Source organism: Seriola aureovittata, chromosome 12 (genome assembly GCF_021018895.1).
Source record: "Seriola aureovittata isolate HTS-2021-v1 ecotype China chromosome 12, ASM2101889v1, whole genome shotgun sequence".
Taxonomy (NCBI): domain Eukaryota; kingdom Metazoa; phylum Chordata; class Actinopteri; order Carangiformes; family Carangidae; genus Seriola; species Seriola aureovittata.
Genome location: NC_079375.1, coordinates 3,146,317 through 3,167,065, shown reverse-complemented (window position 1 = coordinate 3,167,065; position 20,749 = coordinate 3,146,317). Strand labels below are relative to the sequence as shown.

Sequence of the window (20,749 nt, the reverse complement as noted above, 5' to 3'; positions counted from 1 at the left end):
GAAAGCTGAACGTCACTACCTGGGTTTGTCTAGGGTGATGGCAGTAGTCTCTTTACATTGAGACTGAAGAGAGGAAAGAGGAAGAAGATCTGATGTTGGTAAGTCCAATTTTATGCAATATGCAGTTAATCGATTTTGTGGCTACTGTTTAAGTTAAAATGTTGTTTCACTCCAGAGTTGGAGAAGATATATTAATCAAGCAAACTGTCATTTTGATGCTACAACATGTTTATTGAGCTTGCCTATGCAGGAGGGTGGTCTGCGTTGGACCACCCTCCTGCGTCTGCGAGCTGGGGACCTGCGAGGTCTCCTGTGTCATCAGTGAAATCACAAGATGAAAGGAGTCACAAAAAATGATGTTATACAAATTGTAATGTTACATCAAAAATATAAAATCATCAAATCATCAAAATGATGATGTCTATAAACTGTGACATCATCAATGACATCATAAAATTACGATGAAATTGATTCAGTGACTCACAGAATGTTGCTTTGTGTTTGTCTGTGGAATCCACTGCTCCATCAAGCTGCTGACAGGAATGAGCACTGTACTATAGTCAAACTAGTTTCTATTGAAGCTTTGGGGTGTTTCCACTGCACTGGTTTCTATCAGGAGAGAGAAGTCAGAGAGTAGAAGAGTTGGAGAGGAGTTAGAGAGGAGTGAATGGGTTGTCGAGAGGATGTATTCATGACATAAGCTGTCATTTCGATGCTACAACATGTTTATTGAGCTTGCTTAGCGTCTGCGTCGGACCACCCTCCTGCGTCTGCGAGCTGGGGACCTGCGAGGTCTCCTGCGTCTGCGAATGGGGCGAGAGGCCTGTCTGCGTCTGCGTGGCATTGTCAAAAAACAATCCCTTTTGATGTTATGGGTCCTATTTACAAACTCTGTCCGACAAAGTTGTGACATCACTGATCACAATTCACATGGGAGAATCGATGACATCATCAGAGGAAGTACATTGTGACTTTGATATCATCAGTATCTAAAGGTCCTGATGCCTTTGATGTTTAATATTACACCTAAGCTGTGTTCCAAGTCAGGGGCCACATCCTTCAGAGGATGCGATCTACGTTGGTGTGGCCCTTAGTAGCTGTTGTAGACTGCGAAGGCCGGACCAAAATTAGATGGTCTGGTCTATGGGGGATATTGTCACCTAAGAAAACTTCACAACAAGTAACTTTTTTCACAGAAACTTGAGGTTTTAAGGCCGTTGGTTGCATAATGTAATCCTCAGCTCTCTGTCAGTTTTGTTTGCTGCCATATTAGTTTCATTACTGGTGTGCAATGAATCTTGGGATAGGTTGGGCCACGAAGGATCAACCCAATGGTGCCTTTGTCGGCCAGGAAAAGAAGGCTGCACTTCTGAAAGGCTTATTGCAGGTCTGCAGCTCACAAATGCAGGAGGGTGGCCCAACGCAGACGCTCAAAAAGGTCAATAAACTCGATGAACATGCCACAGCATATAATAAATAAATAAATAATAGAAACTAGTCTCACAGTAGTGCAGTGCTCATTCCTGATGATGGGAGCAGTGAACCCCATTGACAAACTCACAAAGCAACATTCTGTGAGTCACCAATAACATCACAGTTTGTATGACATCGTCATTTATGTCTTATCTTTCATTTTGTGATGTCACCAAAGACATCAAAGTTAATGACATCATGATTTATGACTTTCATCTGTTCATTTTGTGATGTCACCAAGGACATCACAATCACAAATAATGATGTTATACAAACTGTAATGTCATCAGTGACATCACAAAATGAAACATGATAATGTCTATAAACTTATGTCATCAGTGACATCACAAAATGAAACATGATAATGTCTATAAACTGATGTCATCAGTGACATCACAAAATGAAGATGAAATTGATTCAGTGACTCACAGAATGTTGCTTTGTGTTTGTCTGTGGTATCCACTGCTCCATCAAGCTGCTGACAGGAATGAGCACTGTACTATAGTCAAACTAGTTTCTATTGAAGCTTTGGGGTGTTTCCACTGCACTGGTTTCTATCAGGAGAGAGAAGTCAGAGAGGAGAAGAGTTGGAGAGGAGTTAGAGAGGAGTTAATGTGTTGGAAAGAGGATGTATTCATGACATAAACTGTCATTTGAATGCTACAACATGTTTAGATTAGATTAGATTAGATTAACTTTATTAATCCCACAACTGGGAAATTCATTTACCACAGCAGAAAAATAAACATCTATGGAAATATACAACAAAAATATACCAAATATACACTAATAAATACAATATACACAACACACACGATATGTACATGAAAAAGTGTACGTTTGCACATGGTCAGGAAGAGCAGGAGTTGTGGAGTCTGACAGCTGCTGGAATGAAGGACCTGCGGAACCTCTCCTTCTTACAGCGAGGATGTAAAAGTCTGCTGCTGAAGAAGCTACTCAGAGACCCTACAGTGTCATCCAGGGGGTGAGAGTTATTGTTCATGATGGATGTCAGCTTAGCTAACATCATCCTGTCACCTACTTCCTCAATGGAGTCTAGGGGGCAGCCCAGGACAGAGCTCGCTTTCCGGATCAGTTTGTTGAGCCTCTGCCTATCCCTGTCAGTGCTGCCCCCTCTCCAGCAGACCACGACGAAGTAGATGGCTGAGGCCACCACAGAGTCGTAGAAGGTCCTGAGGAGAGCCCCACACAGGAGGACCTCAGTCTCCTCAGCAGGTGAAGGCGACTCTGACCCTTCTTGTAGAGAGCGTGGGTGTTGGTGGACCAGTCCAGTTTGTTGTTTAGGTGAATCCCCAGGAACTTGTAGTTCTCCACCACCTCGATATCCAGTCCCTGGATGTTCACTGGTGTGAAGTGGGATGTCTTCCGCCTGGGGTTCACAATCATCTCCTTTGTTTTGCTGGCATTAAGCTGAAGCTGGTTGATCTTGCACCAGCTGACAAAGAAAAAAAAATGACTGAGGTGAGGATATGGGGGTGGTGGGGGGTGAAAGGGGGTAGTTGTACTGGTGGGGAGGGGAGGGCTGGAGGTGAATGGGAGTTGAAAGTAACAGGTTGAGGAGAGGAGGGGGAGCTGGCCCAGGGAGGTGTGAAGAGGGTGCAGGGCAGGTAAGGGGGGAGGGGGCAGACTCAAATCTGTTGAAGAACAAATTCAGTTCATTCTGCAGTCCACTCCAGACATCTCTGGTGTTATTCTGCACTAGCCGCTCTTCCAGTTTCTGTCTGTAACAGTCCTTCCCTTTCCTGATTTTCTGTTTGAGTTCCTTCTGGACTCTGCGCAGCTCCTCCTTGTCCCCCGATCTAAAGACCCTCTTCTTCTCGTTCAGCAGGGCATTAATCTCTGAGGTCACCCAGGGTTTATTGTTGGCGAAACAGCGTACTGACTAGGAGGGCACAGTGTTCTCCACACAGAAGTTAATATAGTCTGTGATGCAGTGGGTCATGGTGTCGATGTCGCCATCGTGGAGGCTGCAGAGTGCTTCCCAGTCTGTTATTTCAAAGCAATCTCTGAGTCTGGCACTGGTCTCCTCGGACCACACCTTCACAGACCTCTTCTCAGGTGGTTGTTTATTCACCAGAGGGGTGTAGTCTGTGATCAGATGGACAAGGTTGTGATCTGAGCGTCCCAGCGGGGGGAGGGGGGATGAGGTGTATGCATTCGTTATATTAGCATACAACAAGTCCAAAGTTTTATTGTCCCTGGTGTGACAATACACATACTGGGTGAAGGTAGGAAGAGCAGAGGACAGGGACGTGTGGTTGAAGTCCCCAGAGATGAGGAGGAGGGAATGGGGGTGCTGGTTTAGGAGTTGAGAGACAACACTATGGATTTGGTCTGTGGCTACAGCTGCGACAGCCGACGGGGGAAGGACAAAGTCACCGCAATGATATGTGAAAACTCTCTCGGGAGATAGTACGGCCGCATGCTAACCGCTAGCAGCTCCAAGTCTCTAGTGCAGAGTTGTTCCTTGACACTGATGTGTCCAGGGTGGCACCATCTCTCATTAACGAACACAGCAACCCCTCCTCCCTTCTTCTTACCGCACTCCGTGGTTTTCCTGTCCGCCCGGATCAGTTGAAATCCGTCCAGTGTGACTGGTGAGTCGGGAGAAAGTTCACTCGGCCACGTCTCTGTGAAGCACATGATGCTACACTCGCGAAACTCTCTCTGAAGCCGGGTTAGCGCAGTAAGCTCTTCCATCTTGTTTGGGAGTGATCTTACGTTCCCCATGATGACAGACGGTAAACATGGTTTATACCATTTTTTCCGCTGTCTGCGCTTCACTCCAGCTCTACAGCCTCTCCTCCTTCTCAGGAACTCCGCAGGGATCTCCGGCCGCCCAGCATGGTGAAGGGGTGTGTGGGATATAGCCAACAGCTGGTCCTGAGTGTAAACAATGGGTCCGTGGTAGAGTGAGTCTCCCGACGTTGCATCAAAAAGTTCCAAAAATAGCAAGAGGCAAAACACGACTATAAAAGTATAAACACCCATAGCTGCACTTGCTTAAAGTGTTGGTGTAGTACGAGAAGAAATCAGACTAAGTAGTAAAAGAAAAAAAAATCACACTAAAGAGTAAAAAAGAGTAAAAAAAAAGAGTAAAAGAGTACATGAGCTTGCTTAGCGTCTGCGTCGGACCACCCTCCTGCGTCTGCGAGCTGGGGACCTGCGAGGTCTCCTGCGTCTGCGAATGGGGCGAGAGGCCTGTCTGCGTCTGCGTGGCATTGTCAAAAAACAATCCCTTTTGATGTTATGGGTCCTATTTACAAACTCTGTCCGACAAGGTTGTGACATCACTGATCACAATTCAGATGGGAGAGTCGATGACATCATCAGAGGAAGTACATTGTGACTTTGATATCATCAGTATCTATTGGTCTTGATGCCTTTGATGTTTAATCTTACACCTAAGCTGTGTTCCAAGTCAGGGGCCACATCCCTCAGAGGATGCGATCTACGATGGTGTGGCCCTTAGTAGCTGTTGTAGACTGCGAAGGCCGGACCAAAATTAGATGGTCTGGTCTATGGGGGATATTGTCACCTAGCAAACTTCACAACAAGTAACTTTTTTCACAGAAACTTGAGGTTTTAAGGCCGTTGGTTGCATAATGTAATCCTCAGCTCTCTGTCAGTTTTGTTTGCTGCCATATTAGTTTCATTACTGGTGCGCAATGAATCTTGGGATAGGTTGGGCCACGAAGGATCAACCCAATGGTGCCTTTGTCGGCCAGGAAAAGAAGGCTGCACTTCTGAAAGGCTTATTGCAGGTCTGCAGCTCACAAATGCAGGAGGGTGGCCCAACGCAGACGCTCAAAAAGGTCAATAAACTCGATGAACATAACACAGCATATAATAAATAAATAAATAATAGAAACTAGTCTCACAGTAGTGCAGTGCTCATTCCTGATGATGGGAGCAGTGAACCCCATTGACAAACTCACAAAGCAACATTCTGTGAGTCACCAATAACATCACAGTTTGTATGACATCGTCATTTATGTCTTATCTTTCATTTTGTGATGTCACCAAAGACATCAAAGTTAATGACATCATGATTTATGACTTTCATCTGTTCATTTTGTGATGTCACCAAGGACATCACAATCACAAATAATAATGTTACACAAACTGTAATGTCATCAGTGACATCGCAAAATGAAACATGATGATGTCTATAAACTGATGTCATCAGTGACATCACAAAATGAAACATGATAATGTCTATAAACTGATGTCATCAGTGACATCACAAAATGAAACATGATGTTGATGTCTATAAACTGATCTCATCAGTGACATCACAAAATGAAACATGATGTTGATGTCTATAAACTGATGTCATCAGTGACATCACAAAATGAAGATGAAATTGATTCAGTGACTCACAGAATGTTGCTTTGTGTTTGTCTGTGGTATCCACTGCTCCATCAAGCTGCTGACAGGAATGAGCACTGTACTATAGTCAAACTAGTTTCTATTGAAGCTTTGGGGTGTTTCCACTGCACTGGTTTCTATCAGGAGAGAGAAGTCAGAGAGGAGAAGAGTTGGAGAGGAGTTAGAGAGGAGTTAATGTGTTGGAGAGAGGATGTATTCATGACATAAGCTGTCATTTCGATGCTACAACATGTTTATTGAGCTTGCTTAGCGTCTGCGTCGGACCACCCTCCTGCGTCTGCGAGCTGGGGACCTGCGAGGTCTCCTGCGTCTGCGAATGGGGCGAGAGGCCTGTCTGCGTCTGCGTGGCATTGTCAAAAAACAATCCCTTTTGATGTTATGGGTCCTATTTACAAACTCTGTCCGACAAGGTTGTGACATCACTGATCACAATTCACATGGGAGAGTCGATGACATCATCAGAGGAAGTACATTGTGACTTTGATATCATCAGTATCTAAAGGTCCTGATGCCTTTGATGTTTAATCTTACACCTAAGCTGTGTTCCAAGTCAGGGGCCACATCCTTCAGAGGATGCGATCTACGATGGTGTGGCCCTTAGTAGCTGTTGTAGACTGCGAAGGCCGGACCAAAATTAGATGGTCTGGTCTATGGGGGATATTGTCACCTAGCAAACTTCACAACAAGTAACTTTTTTCACAGAAACTTGAGGTTTTAAGGCCGTTGGTTGCATAATGTAATCCTCAGCTCTCTGTCAGTTTTGTTTGCTGCCATATTAGTTTCATTACTGGTGCGCAATGAATCTTGGGATAGGTTGGGCCACGAAGGATCAACCCAATGGTGCCTTTGTCGGCCAGGAAAAGAAGGCTGCACTTCTGAAAGGCTTATCGCAGGTCTGCAGCTCACAAATGCAGGAGGGTGGCCCAACGCAGACGCTCAAAAAGGTCAATAAACTCGATGAACATGCCACAGCATCGGGATGATGGTGGGCCTCATTGATGCATCTTCTCCGGCTCTGCTCTTCTGATGGCGATCAGTGCTTTGGAAATTCACATAGCCCTGAAGCGTAAATAGAAACTAGTCTCACAGTAGTGCAGTGCTCATTCCTGATGATGGGAGCAGTGAACCCCAATGACAAACTCACAAAGCAACATTCTGTGAGTCACCAAAGACATCACAGTTTGTATGACATCGTCATTTATGTCTTATCTTTCATTTTGTGATGTCACCAAGGACATCAAAGTTAATGACATCATGATTTATGACTTTCATCTGTTCATTTTGTGATGTCACCAAGGACATCACAGTTCATGTTGCAACTTGGGGAGGGTCAGGGTCTTGAGTGCCACTCGTACAAAAAAAGTCATTTGACACTGCACTTCCTCAGGTCTTCAGCAACACACTGGAAGTGTAGTGTCTATTCAAAATGTGCTTGACAGTGAATGTAACCCAATGGGAGCAATGAACTCCATTCACAAGCTCACAAAGCAATATTCTGTGATTTACTGATGACATCACAGTTTATGTGGGGGTTGGGATTGGGGTATTAGGTTAGGGTCTCAACAACCACTCATCCAAAAATTCTCACACTCAATAATGCCCTTTTTCGAGCTCTCAGCAATACGGAGCAAGATTGAGAGATTCCTTGACAACCGCTCATCTTTGAATTCGGCCAGTGTGATGCTGAGGACCCAAGGAAGTGCAATATCAATTGTGAGGTTCTTTGTATGAGTGGGTCTTAAGAACCTGACCCTACCCTAGCCATCACATGAACTGTGATGTCATCAGTGACATCACAAAATGAAACATGATGATGTCTATAAACTGATGTCATCAGTGACATCACAAAATGAAGATGAAATTCATTCAGTGACTCACAGAATGTTGCTTTGTGTTTGTCTGTGGTGTCCACTGCTCCATCAAGCTGCTGACAGGAATGAGCACTGTACTATAGTCAAACTAGTTTCTATTGAAGCTTTGGGGTGTTTCCACTGCACTGGTTTCTATCAGGAGAGAGAAGTCAGAGAGGAGAAGAGTTGGAGAGGAGTTAGAGAGGAGTTAATGGGTTGTCGAGAGGATGTATTCATGACATAAGCTGTCATTTCGATGCTACAACATGTTTATTGAGCTTGCTTAGCGTCTGCGTCGGACCACCCTCCTGCGTCTGCGAGCTGGGGACCTGCGAGGTCTCCTGCGTCTGCGAATGGGGCGAGAGGCCTGTCTGCGTCTGCGTGGCATTGTCAAAAAACAATCCCTTTTGATGTTATGGGTCCTATTTACAAACTCTGTCCGACAAGGTTGTGACATCACTGATCACAATTCACATGGGAGAGTCGATGACATCATCAGAGGAAGTACATTGTGACTTTGATATCATCAGTATCTAAAGGTCCTGATGCCTTTGATGTTTAATCTTACACCTAAGCTGTGTTCCAAGTCAGGGGCCACATCCTTCAGAGGATGCGATCTACGTTGGTGTGGCCCTTAGTAGCTGTTGTAGACTGCGAAGGCCGGACCAAAATTAGGTATTAGGTTAGGGTCTCAACAACCACTCATCCTAAAAATCTCACAGTCAATAATGCACTTTCTCGAGCACTCAGCAATATGGAGAAAAGATTTTCAATGGATCTGTGACATCATCAATAGCATCGATATAACTTAATAATGCAGCAAAGTAATTAATCACATCAACTGCAAACGGAGGAATTTCAGTGTCGACTTTAGTTTTTTGGATCTGTTTCCTGAGAAAAATTCAAACAACACTTCACAAGAACAAATGAACACAGATGAAAGTCAGACAATGATGTCACAAACTATGATGTCATCATTGACATCACATTCTTTTCTCAGGTGATAATGCTGTCATCACAACAACGACAATGGCTAAATGGATGGAACTACAAATCAGTGACATTACTGGGTAAGTCAGGTTTTTTTTTAACTAAATTGAATCTGATTGTCAAGACTTTCTGGTAATTGTCAGCTCTCTGGCACCAAACTGATATCAAACTATTCAAAACATAGAAGCACTACTACTAATTCAGTCATTTAAACTAGTGAAAAATAAAGGAAAAATGTCAATGAATGCACCCTCAGACCAAATATGTCACTGTTTATTGTTAGAATCATCCTTTCAATACATAACACAACTAATACAGATAAAAAAAAAAAACAAAAAACAAGATACCAGTATTGTGTGTAAGATTCACTGACAGTTGGAGGGTTGTGTAGAGAAAAATACAAGATTTCTGTCTTGAGAAAATCACCATGTGGTCATTCAGGAAAAAACAATAGAAGGCAAAGACTTACAGTATAAAATGTACAGCCACATGATTATATAATATATAGTATGTATATATATATATATAGATATATATATATATATGTATATATATCTATATATATATATATAACATTGCACAGTATACCAAAAAAAGGAAACCACACATGGAAAACAAATTAAGTGTACAGCAATATACAACAAGGCACTGTAGAAGAAACCTGCACACGCGTCTTTGGATGGATCTGCCGCCCGCGGAGCTCCAGTGAAATGTTACACTGAATGGAAAAGTAGTAGGAATGTCACACTGCAAACAGTCCAACTGAACAAGCCATTCAAACTAAAACCTGAGTCACTGCATCAGAATCCACCATTTATTTCTACTAATGTCTAAATTATATCAGTTTGCATTGCTTTAAATGGCATTCATGTGATGCCTTAAAACTTTGAATAACTGTAAGAGATATTAAGACCTCAGTGAAAATGGCTTTTTGTCATATTTTGTGGCTTTTGTAAGTGCTATGCAGGTGCAGAGAGATAATATAAACATTGGAAAAGAGGAAAAATACCTGCACACCATCAATGACAATTAGTTCAAATGTGACATCACATTAAAACAGCCCAAAATATCACAGCTGTATTTAAATTTCCATGAATCTGATGATGCGGTACCTCTACTGGAGACTTTCACATCAGTCTCAGGCCTCTGTATTTAAAGGTCCATATAGTCTAAAGGTAGATGTCCATGTATTGTGTGATTATAAAGCAGGTCTAGATTCTATATTAATACAGTGAAAGTATCAAAGCCTCAGTCCACAGAGAAATGCTCACAGCCTGTATTCAGAAACTGAGCCTTAAAACCAGCCGTCAGGACTTTGTGATGTCACAACAAAACAGCCATTGCTTTCAGCCACGCCCCAAGCGCCGCCCACCTGGACCCTCCTACCTTGCAGGATTTGGTTTCTGACTACCTGAAATCTGCTATATTTTTATTGGATCACTCAGGAAAACAGCCAGCCAATCAGAAGAGAGATTCAGAGCCTCCTCTCTTATGCTAAATTAAATTTTGTTTAGGAAGTACATGATCTGATGTAGGTTCTTCTTCTCTGCAAAATGTGTGTTTTAGGTGATGCTGAAATGTGCTGTATACCTTCAGTATCTTTCACACTCTAGCTTGAATGATTTGCGCAGGCGGACGGATTTTGCAGGCTACAAAAAACATGGGTAGTTGAAGGGAACGTGGGAGCACCTTTCAGATTCTGGTTACGCAGGAACAGGAGTGGCATCGACGAGAGAGAATCTCATCGGAGGTCGTCCTGCTGCAGTTAAACAGGCACTTGCGTGACCTTCGTATTAATCAGCGAACGAATCAAGACAATCTTGAAATGTTTGAGACGAGCACAGCTGCATATTATTTACAGTGAACAGATCATCCTGGATAACGTGAGAAAAGACGGTCCAGTCCCAGAGTTTGTCAAAGAAGAGAGGAAAAGGCATGAAGGCTTTAGTTTCTTTTCGCCAACTTCTCTGCTTTTTTTTTTTTTCTCACATTCAGACAGCCTGTAGACACACCTCTCTGAAAACACTCTGTCTGTCTCTCTCTCACACACTCACACACACTCACACACACACACACAAAAACCTCAGCAACAAACACCCCCGATCCTGCGACAACATCCTTGTAGTGCCGTAGCACGTTAGCATCAGGAAGAAATGAAGTTATTCCAAAACAAAACACAACCACGTTTTAGGAGTAAACTCCTAAATGAGGAAACAAAGGTTGTGTTGAGCCTTCATCTGATTTTCTTTGGTTTGAGAAATAGTGGAAAGTTTTTGTAAAAGAATTTGTTGTATTTTTGTATTTGGGTTCCAGGAGGAAAAGTTTGGATGAGTCGTTTTTGTCAATATGCTTTGTTCCCTCAGGGATAATTTATACCCTTTAATTACTTACTTTATTTTTGTAGAATATTTTTGTGCCCTTGAATCAGTTGATGAACGACCTTTGTTTTATTTGTTCTTGTCGCCAGTGTTCTTTTAATCTTGGACTTAGATAAATGGATGTGCTTCTGAGGCCGGTTGCACAAAACACCCTTTAGTTTTCTCCTTAAGGTTTCCCTAAAATCTTCACTTGAGAATTTAAGGTTTTCTCCTTATCTTAGTCTTAAACTTCAGAAATCACTTAAAGTCGGTTAGTTTTTAAGGTACAACAGATTGTTTCACTGTAAGATCAGTTGCAAATCAAGCAATGTGACAGCACGATTAAATAATGTGAGGATATTAACTGTTATTTTGAGGGAACTATTAATAAGTAATCCAATGGTAAGGGACACTTTAAGGGAACAATTTATCTAAATGTTTTCCCCCATTGACAACTACCAGGCATTGTAGGTTTAATCTGTTCAATTGCAGGGAGTCCCATGACTCTAGTAGTTTGTTTTCACAATCCATCATCAATACACATTTGATTCCAGTTTAGGTTCTGCGTGTTGACTTGTCTGCTTTGTGATGATTGATTAATAATTAGTGTTTTCAGGATTTTGCTTACTGGCAACAAAGGCCACCAAACTTCCAACTTTGTTGAAACCTTAAAAGTTTAAGTCCGGTGTGGATGTGAAGTGTTTTGGAACAAAACCAGTCAAAAAGAAATCATTGGAGCTAGTTAACATCAAGAGCATTGCGGTTTTTGTCTCCAGCATTCACAGAGTCAAATGTACGAGCTGCTCTTTGCACAGCGCTGAGGACGGGCGTCCGTGCACAGACAGCTGCGGCCACGCTCGACCACGCTCGGCCCTCCTGCGGCATGTGGCCATAGGTCACGAATTAAAGGGCGGCGCTTCACCAGGCGCTACACTGGCTGCCGTGGCTGCTGACGGACTGACAGTTGCTGTAGCGCTTCTTGACGATCATGCTGATGTAGGCCTTCATCAGCTTTGCGATGTCCATGACCTACAGAGGTGAGGAAGAGGAGCAGTTACACAATTCATGAGGTTTCAAGATTAAATGTTGGTGGTTTGTTTGATTTTTAGTGACGGTGAAATTTCAGACTGTGGCTTTGTTCACCAAGGTTTAGTAAATTTGTGTGATCACATCATTTATTTCAACATTAAGAAACCAACAGTTCTGAAGGAGCATTTGTTCTGTTGTACGAACCATTTGGGTTTCGAAGACCAGCTCTCGGCCCTCCACGGCGATCTTGTAGGCGTTGGGCAGCGGGGCTCCGAAGGAGAGAATCTGTTCATATGGGAAAACCTCCAGGGGCCATGGCTCCCCTCGTTTGTACACTGATATGGCCTCCCGGCTCACGCCCAACCACAGCTCATAGGGGAACGATCCGTCCCGACACTGAAACAACAAAAAATACCGTTTGTTTTGCTACACTACAAAAACACCATTTGTAAACTTAATAAAATGATCCAAACTTCTCAAAGCTGCACAAAAACTACACGAAAAGAGTCTCAAATTGCCAAAAATATGATTTTAAAGCTGTAATCCGTAAAATTGTCATTCTTTTTCACCCCAGTTTAAATACTGTTTATGGTCAGCATTTCTATTGCAATAACGTATATACATTCAGGAATTTATATACACATCTACTTAATAACTTTATCTCATTGACAGATGCCTCCATGACTGTCAGTTATGTTAGAATTATTTTCTGTAATTTACTGAAAGTTTAAAACTAATAAGTAACAGTAATAACATTAGTTGACTGACAAAAAATTCATCTGCGACTATTCTGATAATAAGTTGGTCATTCAGACTGTTTCTAGCCTCTGAGATGTGATGGTTTGATGCTTCTCTTTGTCGTAGGTGTAAATAAACAGAGCATCTTTGGGTTTTGGACTGTTGGTCGGACAAAACAAAACATCTGAAGATGTCACCTTGGTCCGTGAGAAATTATAACAGCAATCATTTATTAGTATTTTCTGGTATTTTATATTTAAATGATTAATCAATTTTTAGTTCTCAAAACTAATGAATTCCAAATGCTATTCATTGTGTCTTAGGGATGTAAAATAGTTTACACTACATGAGTAAAATAAATATTCTCATAAATAAAGTTTATATTGAAATGCTTGAAATGTCAATCGTTTGTCTGAAAATTCAATGGATTAAAGAAAAAAAGAAGAAATACAAAGTAATTAAGTCAAATTTGACAGAATTTAAGGACCAACAAGTGAGTCCACAAATAAAAAAACTGGATGTTATTCTTATTACTGACCTCCACATTGAACAGCGTGGACCCGTATCCCTGCCACTCCTTCACCAGCGCCATGTATTTGACCATGGCCTGTTCCTGGTTCATCCCCTGCAGTTTCTTCCACTTGTCCATCACGCTGGTCCTCACCGCGGACGCCTCCTCCCTCATCCAGGCCTCCAGGCTGTTCTCCTCATCCAGCTTCTGCCGACTCAGCGAGCCGCTCCTGAAACTCCGCCTCAGCGTTCCCTCCAGGAAGCTCGAGCGTTTCCTCTCCGCCGTCCCCGAGCGGTCGGCCACCGAGCCGGTGCCCGGAGCGAACGTCTTGGCCGAGTTTTGCACCCGGGCCCGTAATCGTGCCATAGGGAACACCTGGGACATTTCAGGGACGCTGACCTGGGAGCTGTGATCACCCAGCAGGTACTGAAGTCTCAGGGCTGCCAGGAACTGAAGAGTCTCCTCCGGGGCCGGATACTGACCACGAATGACAGCTTCATGGGCCTGTGGACAGCACACACAGAAAACCCAAGATGATGACCACGTCAAGAACAATTGCGTCAGTAGGTAAGAAAGTTTTGTCAAAACTGTATGTAGAAAACTTTCTTTTAAAAATACAGGACATGACGAACAACTCCCAGACACCTGATTTATTATGAACTGAGATTTTAGGCAGAAGAAAATGTTTTCTCACCACTAGGGCTGCGAATTCAATACTGGTGATTATATTATACCTATGTTCTAGTACAATACCAAAACTGTAATTCTTTCAGTGCCTTGTATTGAGGAATTTAAAATGTCTTTCAACAAAATCATCTTAAATGCATCATTGTTTGATTTTGTCTTAACACAAAGCTGCTCTACAAGAACTGTAGCTGCAAATAGTCACAATGTGATCAGATGTAAATATAACAATAATAAAGTTATAGAATCTGTCCTTTAAAATAAAAAAATAAAATAAGATGGAATAAAAATAATAGAAAATAGAAAAAAATGGAAATACATTGAATAATAATAAAATCCAAATATATATATATAAATAAGTAATTATTAAGACGTTAACAAGAACACAAATCTGACCAGACGACTGATCACTACCTGGGCCTCATCACTGTTTTCATTGTTTAAGTTTGTTTAAGTATTTTGTCAAGAGAAACCGAATATCTTTGGGATTGGGTCTTTTAGTCAGACAAAATAGGTTTTTTTGTGACTCGTTAGTTTCTGACATTTTGGGGCCAAATGATTGAGAAAATAAAGAGCAGATTAATCAATAATGAAAATAATCATTAAGTCAAACCCAAATATTTATGTTCTATCTGTTTTTAATTGCAAATCAGCTGTTTATCTTGGATGAATCATTTGTCAGTCAGCTGTGCACAGCAGGACAGTGACTGTGTAAACGTTTAAACATCGTCTTACCTGTTCGAACATGAAGGCGAACTCCACGCTGTCTTTGGGAACGTTGTCTGTGTCCAGGAAGCAGTAGAGCTTGAAGTAAAACTTCCAGCCCGTGTTGTGTTCGTCTGGGCTCGCTGAAAACCTGGAGACCAGAGCACGAGTCAGCAACGGCCGAAACACACACTCACACCCACTCACACACACACACACACACACACTCACACTCACACTCACACACACTCACACACACTCAGAGGCGACGTGACACTTACTTTTCAAACTTGGCGAGCACGTCGGCGACCACCATGCGGCTCTCGATGGCTTTCGCCGTGGTGTCGTTGTGTTCAAACAGAGCAAACATGTTCCTGCTGTCCTCCATGGCCAGGCCGCGGATCAGTTTCTCCACCACCTGACACAAACACACGGTCACGATTAGCTATGAATTATACTTTCAAGACCTGTGGGTAACTATCTCAAGACCAAGACCTCCAGAAATGACCGAGATGATTACTTCTGTCCAAATTGGATAAACATTTTTGAAAGACTCTCACGTCATGTTTTCATTGGTGCAACAATATCCTGGTGTTTTTGGGCATTTTGACAGTTCATTCCAGACACGTAGAAAGTTTAAACAACAGCTGAACCACAGCGCACCCTGTCCTAAGCACCTTATCCTCCACAGCTGCGTCCCAGCAGCCCCGGTGTCACCCTACCTCTCCGGCTGTTGTGTGCGAGTTGATGGTGATCTTGCAGGAGCCTCCTCCGTGGCAGTGAACGGTGGTGCTCATGTCCTGCCGTGCCACGATGGAGCGGATCTCCTCCTGCGACGGGACGTTCTCCCTGGCTCGAGTCTTTCTCAAGGAGTCGACGGCGAAGGCGGCGTAACGATCCATCTCTGAGCCGGGGAAGAGCTCTCGGGTCCTGCGGAGACGGTGATTTGTAACGGGTCAATGTCAAAGATTCAACCAACATTAAGCAGAATTGAAAAATCTGTGGATTAATATGTAAAGAAAAGCGGTTATTCGTACCTCTTCAAGTGGAACTTGAGGTATCTGAGGATGCTCCTGGTCGGGACGAAGGTGCAGGACATGCAGGCCAGGATCTTCCAGCTGCAGAGGTTCCCAGGGCTTCCCGGCTGCGGCGGTCGTGTCGTCTGCTTGATCAGCTGGCAGTAGAGCTCGTCCCGCAGCGGTTTGAGCTCTTGGCCGGTCTGCAGAACGCCCTGGATGATGGGCACCGGGTCGGCCACGCCCTCCAGGTGCTGCAGAGAGCTGAACACCTTGAGGGCTTCGTCCTGGAGCGTCGTGTAGCTCCTGTGTCTCGGGGCTGAACGGAGCAGAGAGGAAGAGGTTAGTCATGGTCTGTGTTCAGCACTGGATTGTGATCAAGAGTTTTGGCCTGAAGCTTCAGCCTGTGCAGCTAAAATCCTGTCCTCCCTTATTATGATGCCTAAGTTAAACCTAGGTTAACCAACAACATGAATTAAGGCTTTTAAAAACCCAAATTTTTTTTAAAACTCATAAATAGTCATCTGCTGATCAGTATCTTCTATGTTGACCGCCCCTCCACCCTCACGCCTGCCTGTGTGTGTCTGTGTGACTCACCGGTGACGTGGATGTCTCCGTAGGGCAGCGGCAGCAGAGGCGAGTGCAGCGGGTGGTGGCTGTAGCGAAGGATGGGGTTCCTCTTGTAGATCTGCTCCACCACCTCAGAGTTGAGACAGTTCTCCTGCAGAGAGCAGAGGAGTGTGACGTCAGTATCACGCCCTGCTGGTTATCTGAGGGTTTACTGGGGGGGGGGGGGGCGTGGTTTTCATATGGAAGGACTGACGACACGAGTGAGTTTACAGGACTTCAGTCGGGGTTTCTTTGCAGCTGTCGTGATCACTTGAACTATTTTCTGAATGAAACTGAATCAGACTGCCTTCAAAATGATCCTTCCATGCATTAAAAAAATCCACATCTTATAAAATACATGAATTAATCGATGCCTGGTGTCGTCCTCTTTTAGCTCGTGGCGGGGAACTACAACTACATGGATGCAGCTTCTGCAGCTTCTCCATCAGTTTTATCCAGAGACATTTCTCACCTTGATGTCCTGGATGAGCTGCTGGGTCGGCGTGTCGATGGGAGCTTTGGTGTCGATGACGTTCTGGATGGAGTTGGCCCAACGCGTGGCCTCGTTCAGCAGCTTGCAGTAGAGGCGGTACGAGTGTTTGCGGCCGTACACGATCACGTTCCAGTAGCCTGCGGGAAACGACGGCGAGCAGAGAGAAAATGATTCAACACATTCACCAGATTAACCGGATCAAATCTCCAGCGCTCCTTTTCCTTTTCCTACCCGTCTCTTTGAAGACCTTCTCGTCCGGCTGAACCACCGAGCAGAGGCTGTTCAGCACCAGCGTTCCCAGCTTCAGGGCGTTACGCTCTGAGCTCTTATAGTAGTCCAGGGAATTGTGGGTAAGGAGGAACCAGCGCTTCTTCAGTTTCAGCGAGGCTTTGGTGCTGTTCTTCATCTCTTTGTGCAACCAGCCTGAGGGAAATAAAGGAATCACATGCAATACATTATTTGTGCTGCCTCATCAGACTACATCAGAAAATTCAGCAATGATGTTTTTCAGCTTTTTCTGCTTTTTTTAAGTTTTAAAAAAGCGAAAAAGTCAAATTAATACGACTTTAAAAAGGAAAAATGGTCAAAATGAATCAGCAGCATCCACGACAAAATTTAAAATGTTCCTCTAACATTGCTCATATCTGTGGGTGTTGTCGCTCTACAGCATTTTTCTGCTTAAATGCATTCTGGGAGAGACTCCAGCCCTTGAGCCGCCCTTAAAGGACACAGAGAGTAAAGAGGGACGTGAAGTGATTGCGTTGTCACCTCGGATGATGAACTCCTGGCCGTCGACGCGGGTGTCTCCCTTGGAGCGCTGCAGCAGAGTGATCCAGTGGTGCATCTCCTCGGGCGTGTCGGCGTTGCAGTGCAGCACGCGGTTCGCCGTGATCATGACGAAGGAGTTGGGCCTGCGGAGGTTCAGGAAGGCGGTTAGTGGCGGTGAGAGGAAGACAGTGAAGGATGGATCAAACGCTGTAGTGCTACTGTAAAATCATCAGTCATCAGGTCGAGTGAAGAGGGATGAAACTTTGACCAGAATAGACTCTGAACTGTGTGACCTCAGACTGAGGCTTCAACCTGAAGTAATGAAGCAGGAATTATTCATTATTTATATTATTGAGACATTGCTTGAGTTTTAAACATGCGCCGGTGGCTGAGTTGAAAATAAAATTAAAAAAATGGCCACTTTACGATTTAAAGAGATTTCAAGCTGCACTTTGCTGTTCTTTTTACCACTAACTTTATGGAAATTAAAAATCATAATGGTAAGTGACTGCAGCAGCAGAGACACCACAGAAGAAGACACAAATGAGCTGTTGCAAATATGTAGGGTTGTTAAACCTAATGTGAATATATGTAGAGACGTCCAGCAGGTCAATGAAGACTGTTAACTTCTAACTGACACTTCACTTTGTTCAAGTGTGTGAACCTGAGTGTGAGAACCAGTGCAGGTCTGCACTGAGAGAATGAAGAGACGTGACGTTCGATGCAGATCCTCTCACCTCTCTGGATTATCTGACGCACAAACCGAATCGATCATCCCCACATCCAACGTTCCCTGGAGAGACAGAGGGAGAGAGGAGGAGAAGGCGTTCGTCAGGGTGTGGATAATGAGTTTGACCTTCCTCTGCCCCACGTGGAAACCAATTATCTCTCTCACACACACACACACACACACACACACACAGATGCACACACAGACGCACGCACGCACGCACACACACAGGATTAAAACAGCAACACGATCACTCACAGGTAGAACAGTGAAAAAAAAAAAAGGACGTGGCATTTTCCACTCGTGTCGTGTCAGTTTAAACAAAGGACGACAACAGGACAGAAAGGACTACCAGCTCTTACGTCGGGGGAGTTTATCCATATCCACCCTGTATAATGAACACGTGAAGATGTTTAGGATGTTTTCGGATGCGTAATACTAGATGTGTTTGATGCATGCCGTCCTCGTGATTTGTAAAAAGTCTTAAAATGGAACAAGCGTTACCAGTAACTATGTTTCTGGGGGTTTTGAGAGTTGAAACTCACAGGAAAAGACAAAGTGACACGCTGACTCAGGTAGAAACCTGCAGATGGAGGCACGTAAAAGTACTGATCCGATTTACCGAACTTGGTGGAGGGATGGGTCACGAGCCAGGGACGAACTCATTAAATTTTGATGCAGATCCGGATCATTTACTATGAATTAGATTTTTTTTTCTCTGAAGTCTGGTGTACATTGTTTGACACTGGACTTGGCGGAGGTCTGTGCTTTCTGAATGACCTCGTAGTTGAACTTTATCTTCTTGCTGTTAAGACACTGTTTGACAGTCTAACCTGAAGTAAGTTTTTAGCACCGAATTAAATGTAAAAAAAGGATTTTTCTGCCTAGAAACACCCAGCACTGCATTCAGTACGACGACACTTCAGCGCTTTGATTTCCCACGGTACTCACCACGGCGTTCTGGGGGTTGGCCTGCTCATCGTGCATCTCTCTGATCTCCTGCTCTGTGGAGCCGTGGACCTGACTCAGCACACTGAACCACTGGCTGTAACCATGACGACAACATCCACATTATCATCATCATGATATTACAGCAATCACAACAACCAATCATCACATATCAAATTATCTCCTATGGACTTTGACACAAACTATTTTGTACTTTAAGCCTGACTTCTTTTTGTTTGGAAGCAGATACATGCCAAACAAATAACACTAACACACCCAGAGGAAAATTTAGACATTTGCTTTTGAGAAAAAATTCTAGTCCAAATATGAACTTTTTGGAGAATGTGGTACTCATCCCTTTCAACTGTGTATATACTCTGTGTGTGTGTGTGTGTGTGTGTGTGTGTGTGTGTGTGTGTATATGGAGATCTGTGTGTATATATGAGGGAGAAATGAAGGTAGTTCTGTGTTCTGACTGACTCTGTCACAGACATATGGAGCTGATGTTGGCTCACACTGAGAGAGAGGCTGGCACTGTAAACCTGCTGCCAACACACACGCACGCACGCACGCACGCACGCACGCACGCACGCACGCACGCACGCACGCACGCACGCACGCACGCACGCACACACGCACACACACACACACACACACACACACACACACACACACACACACACACACACACGCACAGACCATCTTCCTGTCAGGGCAGATATATGGAGGAAGTGGACTGTTCCTCTGAGAGGAAATCAATGTGTTGCCGGGGGCAACCGGCACACCTACCCCCCTAGTGACAATACCTACTCATTATACTGTCTGTGACTGAGAATTTGTGAGTGTGTGTGCATTCATACCAAACAAGGAAATAACAGGACCAGAAAGGACAGAAACCAGTAGCAGAACATTGAGTACAGCATTAACGCTGCAGTAACGATGATTTCATTTAATAATAATCATAATATTATGACACGATTGTGATTTCACTGCTTTAAGCCATTGCTTTGGGTTTCTACTCTGACATCGTGATGACCACACTGTCTTTGCTCTAGTTCTCTGGGGTTTTAATTTCAATTCTAATATCTGTTTGAGGACATGTTTTTTGTGTTTGGTAAGTGTGTGGAGAAACAGACACACACACACACACACACACACACACACACGCACAACTGACCTGGCATCCTCAGCAGACTCTGCGATCAGATGGTAGGTTCTTTCTTGCATCACAATGTCGATTCCATTCTCCTTACCGGTGTTATCGATGATTTCTCTGCACATCACAAAAAAAGAAAACTCACACCAAATGAACTCTGAATATGTTACTTGGTTTGTCATATTATTGTAAGTCATAAAAGTGTCATGGTGTAGTAAGTAAATACTATATTATATAAAGAGAATTCCATTAATAGTTTATTAGTAAGTGATGTAAATG

The 20,749-nt window shown here is 43.6% G+C and overlaps 1 protein-coding gene across 3 annotated transcripts in view; it reads right to left on the bottom strand.

Annotated features, from left to right (window-relative positions):
• Positions 1–8,983: 8,983 nt before the first annotated feature.
• Positions 8,984–20,749, bottom strand: part of myo10 (myosin X) — a 133,441-nt gene continuing 121,675 nt past the window's right edge. For all 3 annotated transcript variants that reach the window (XM_056390742.1, XM_056390743.1, XM_056390744.1), the window contains 14 exons: positions 20,492–20,587; positions 19,318–19,411; positions 18,374–18,429; positions 17,637–17,779; positions 17,100–17,291; positions 16,848–17,005; positions 16,364–16,487; positions 15,788–16,085; positions 15,473–15,680; positions 15,032–15,168; positions 14,781–14,901; positions 13,389–13,865; positions 12,317–12,508; positions 8,984–12,112 (listed from right to left, as the gene is read on the bottom strand). In XM_056390742.1, coding sequence (XP_056246717.1) covers positions 12,002–12,112; positions 12,317–12,508; positions 13,389–13,865; positions 14,781–14,901; positions 15,032–15,168; positions 15,473–15,680; positions 15,788–16,085; positions 16,364–16,487; positions 16,848–17,005; positions 17,100–17,291; positions 17,637–17,779; positions 18,374–18,429; positions 19,318–19,411; positions 20,492–20,587 — 2,407 coding nt within the window. In that variant the 3' untranslated portion in view covers positions 8,984–12,001. The remainder of the gene's footprint in view (positions 12,113–12,316; positions 12,509–13,388; positions 13,866–14,780; positions 14,902–15,031; positions 15,169–15,472; positions 15,681–15,787; positions 16,086–16,363; positions 16,488–16,847; positions 17,006–17,099; positions 17,292–17,636; positions 17,780–18,373; positions 18,430–19,317; positions 19,412–20,491; positions 20,588–20,749) is intronic.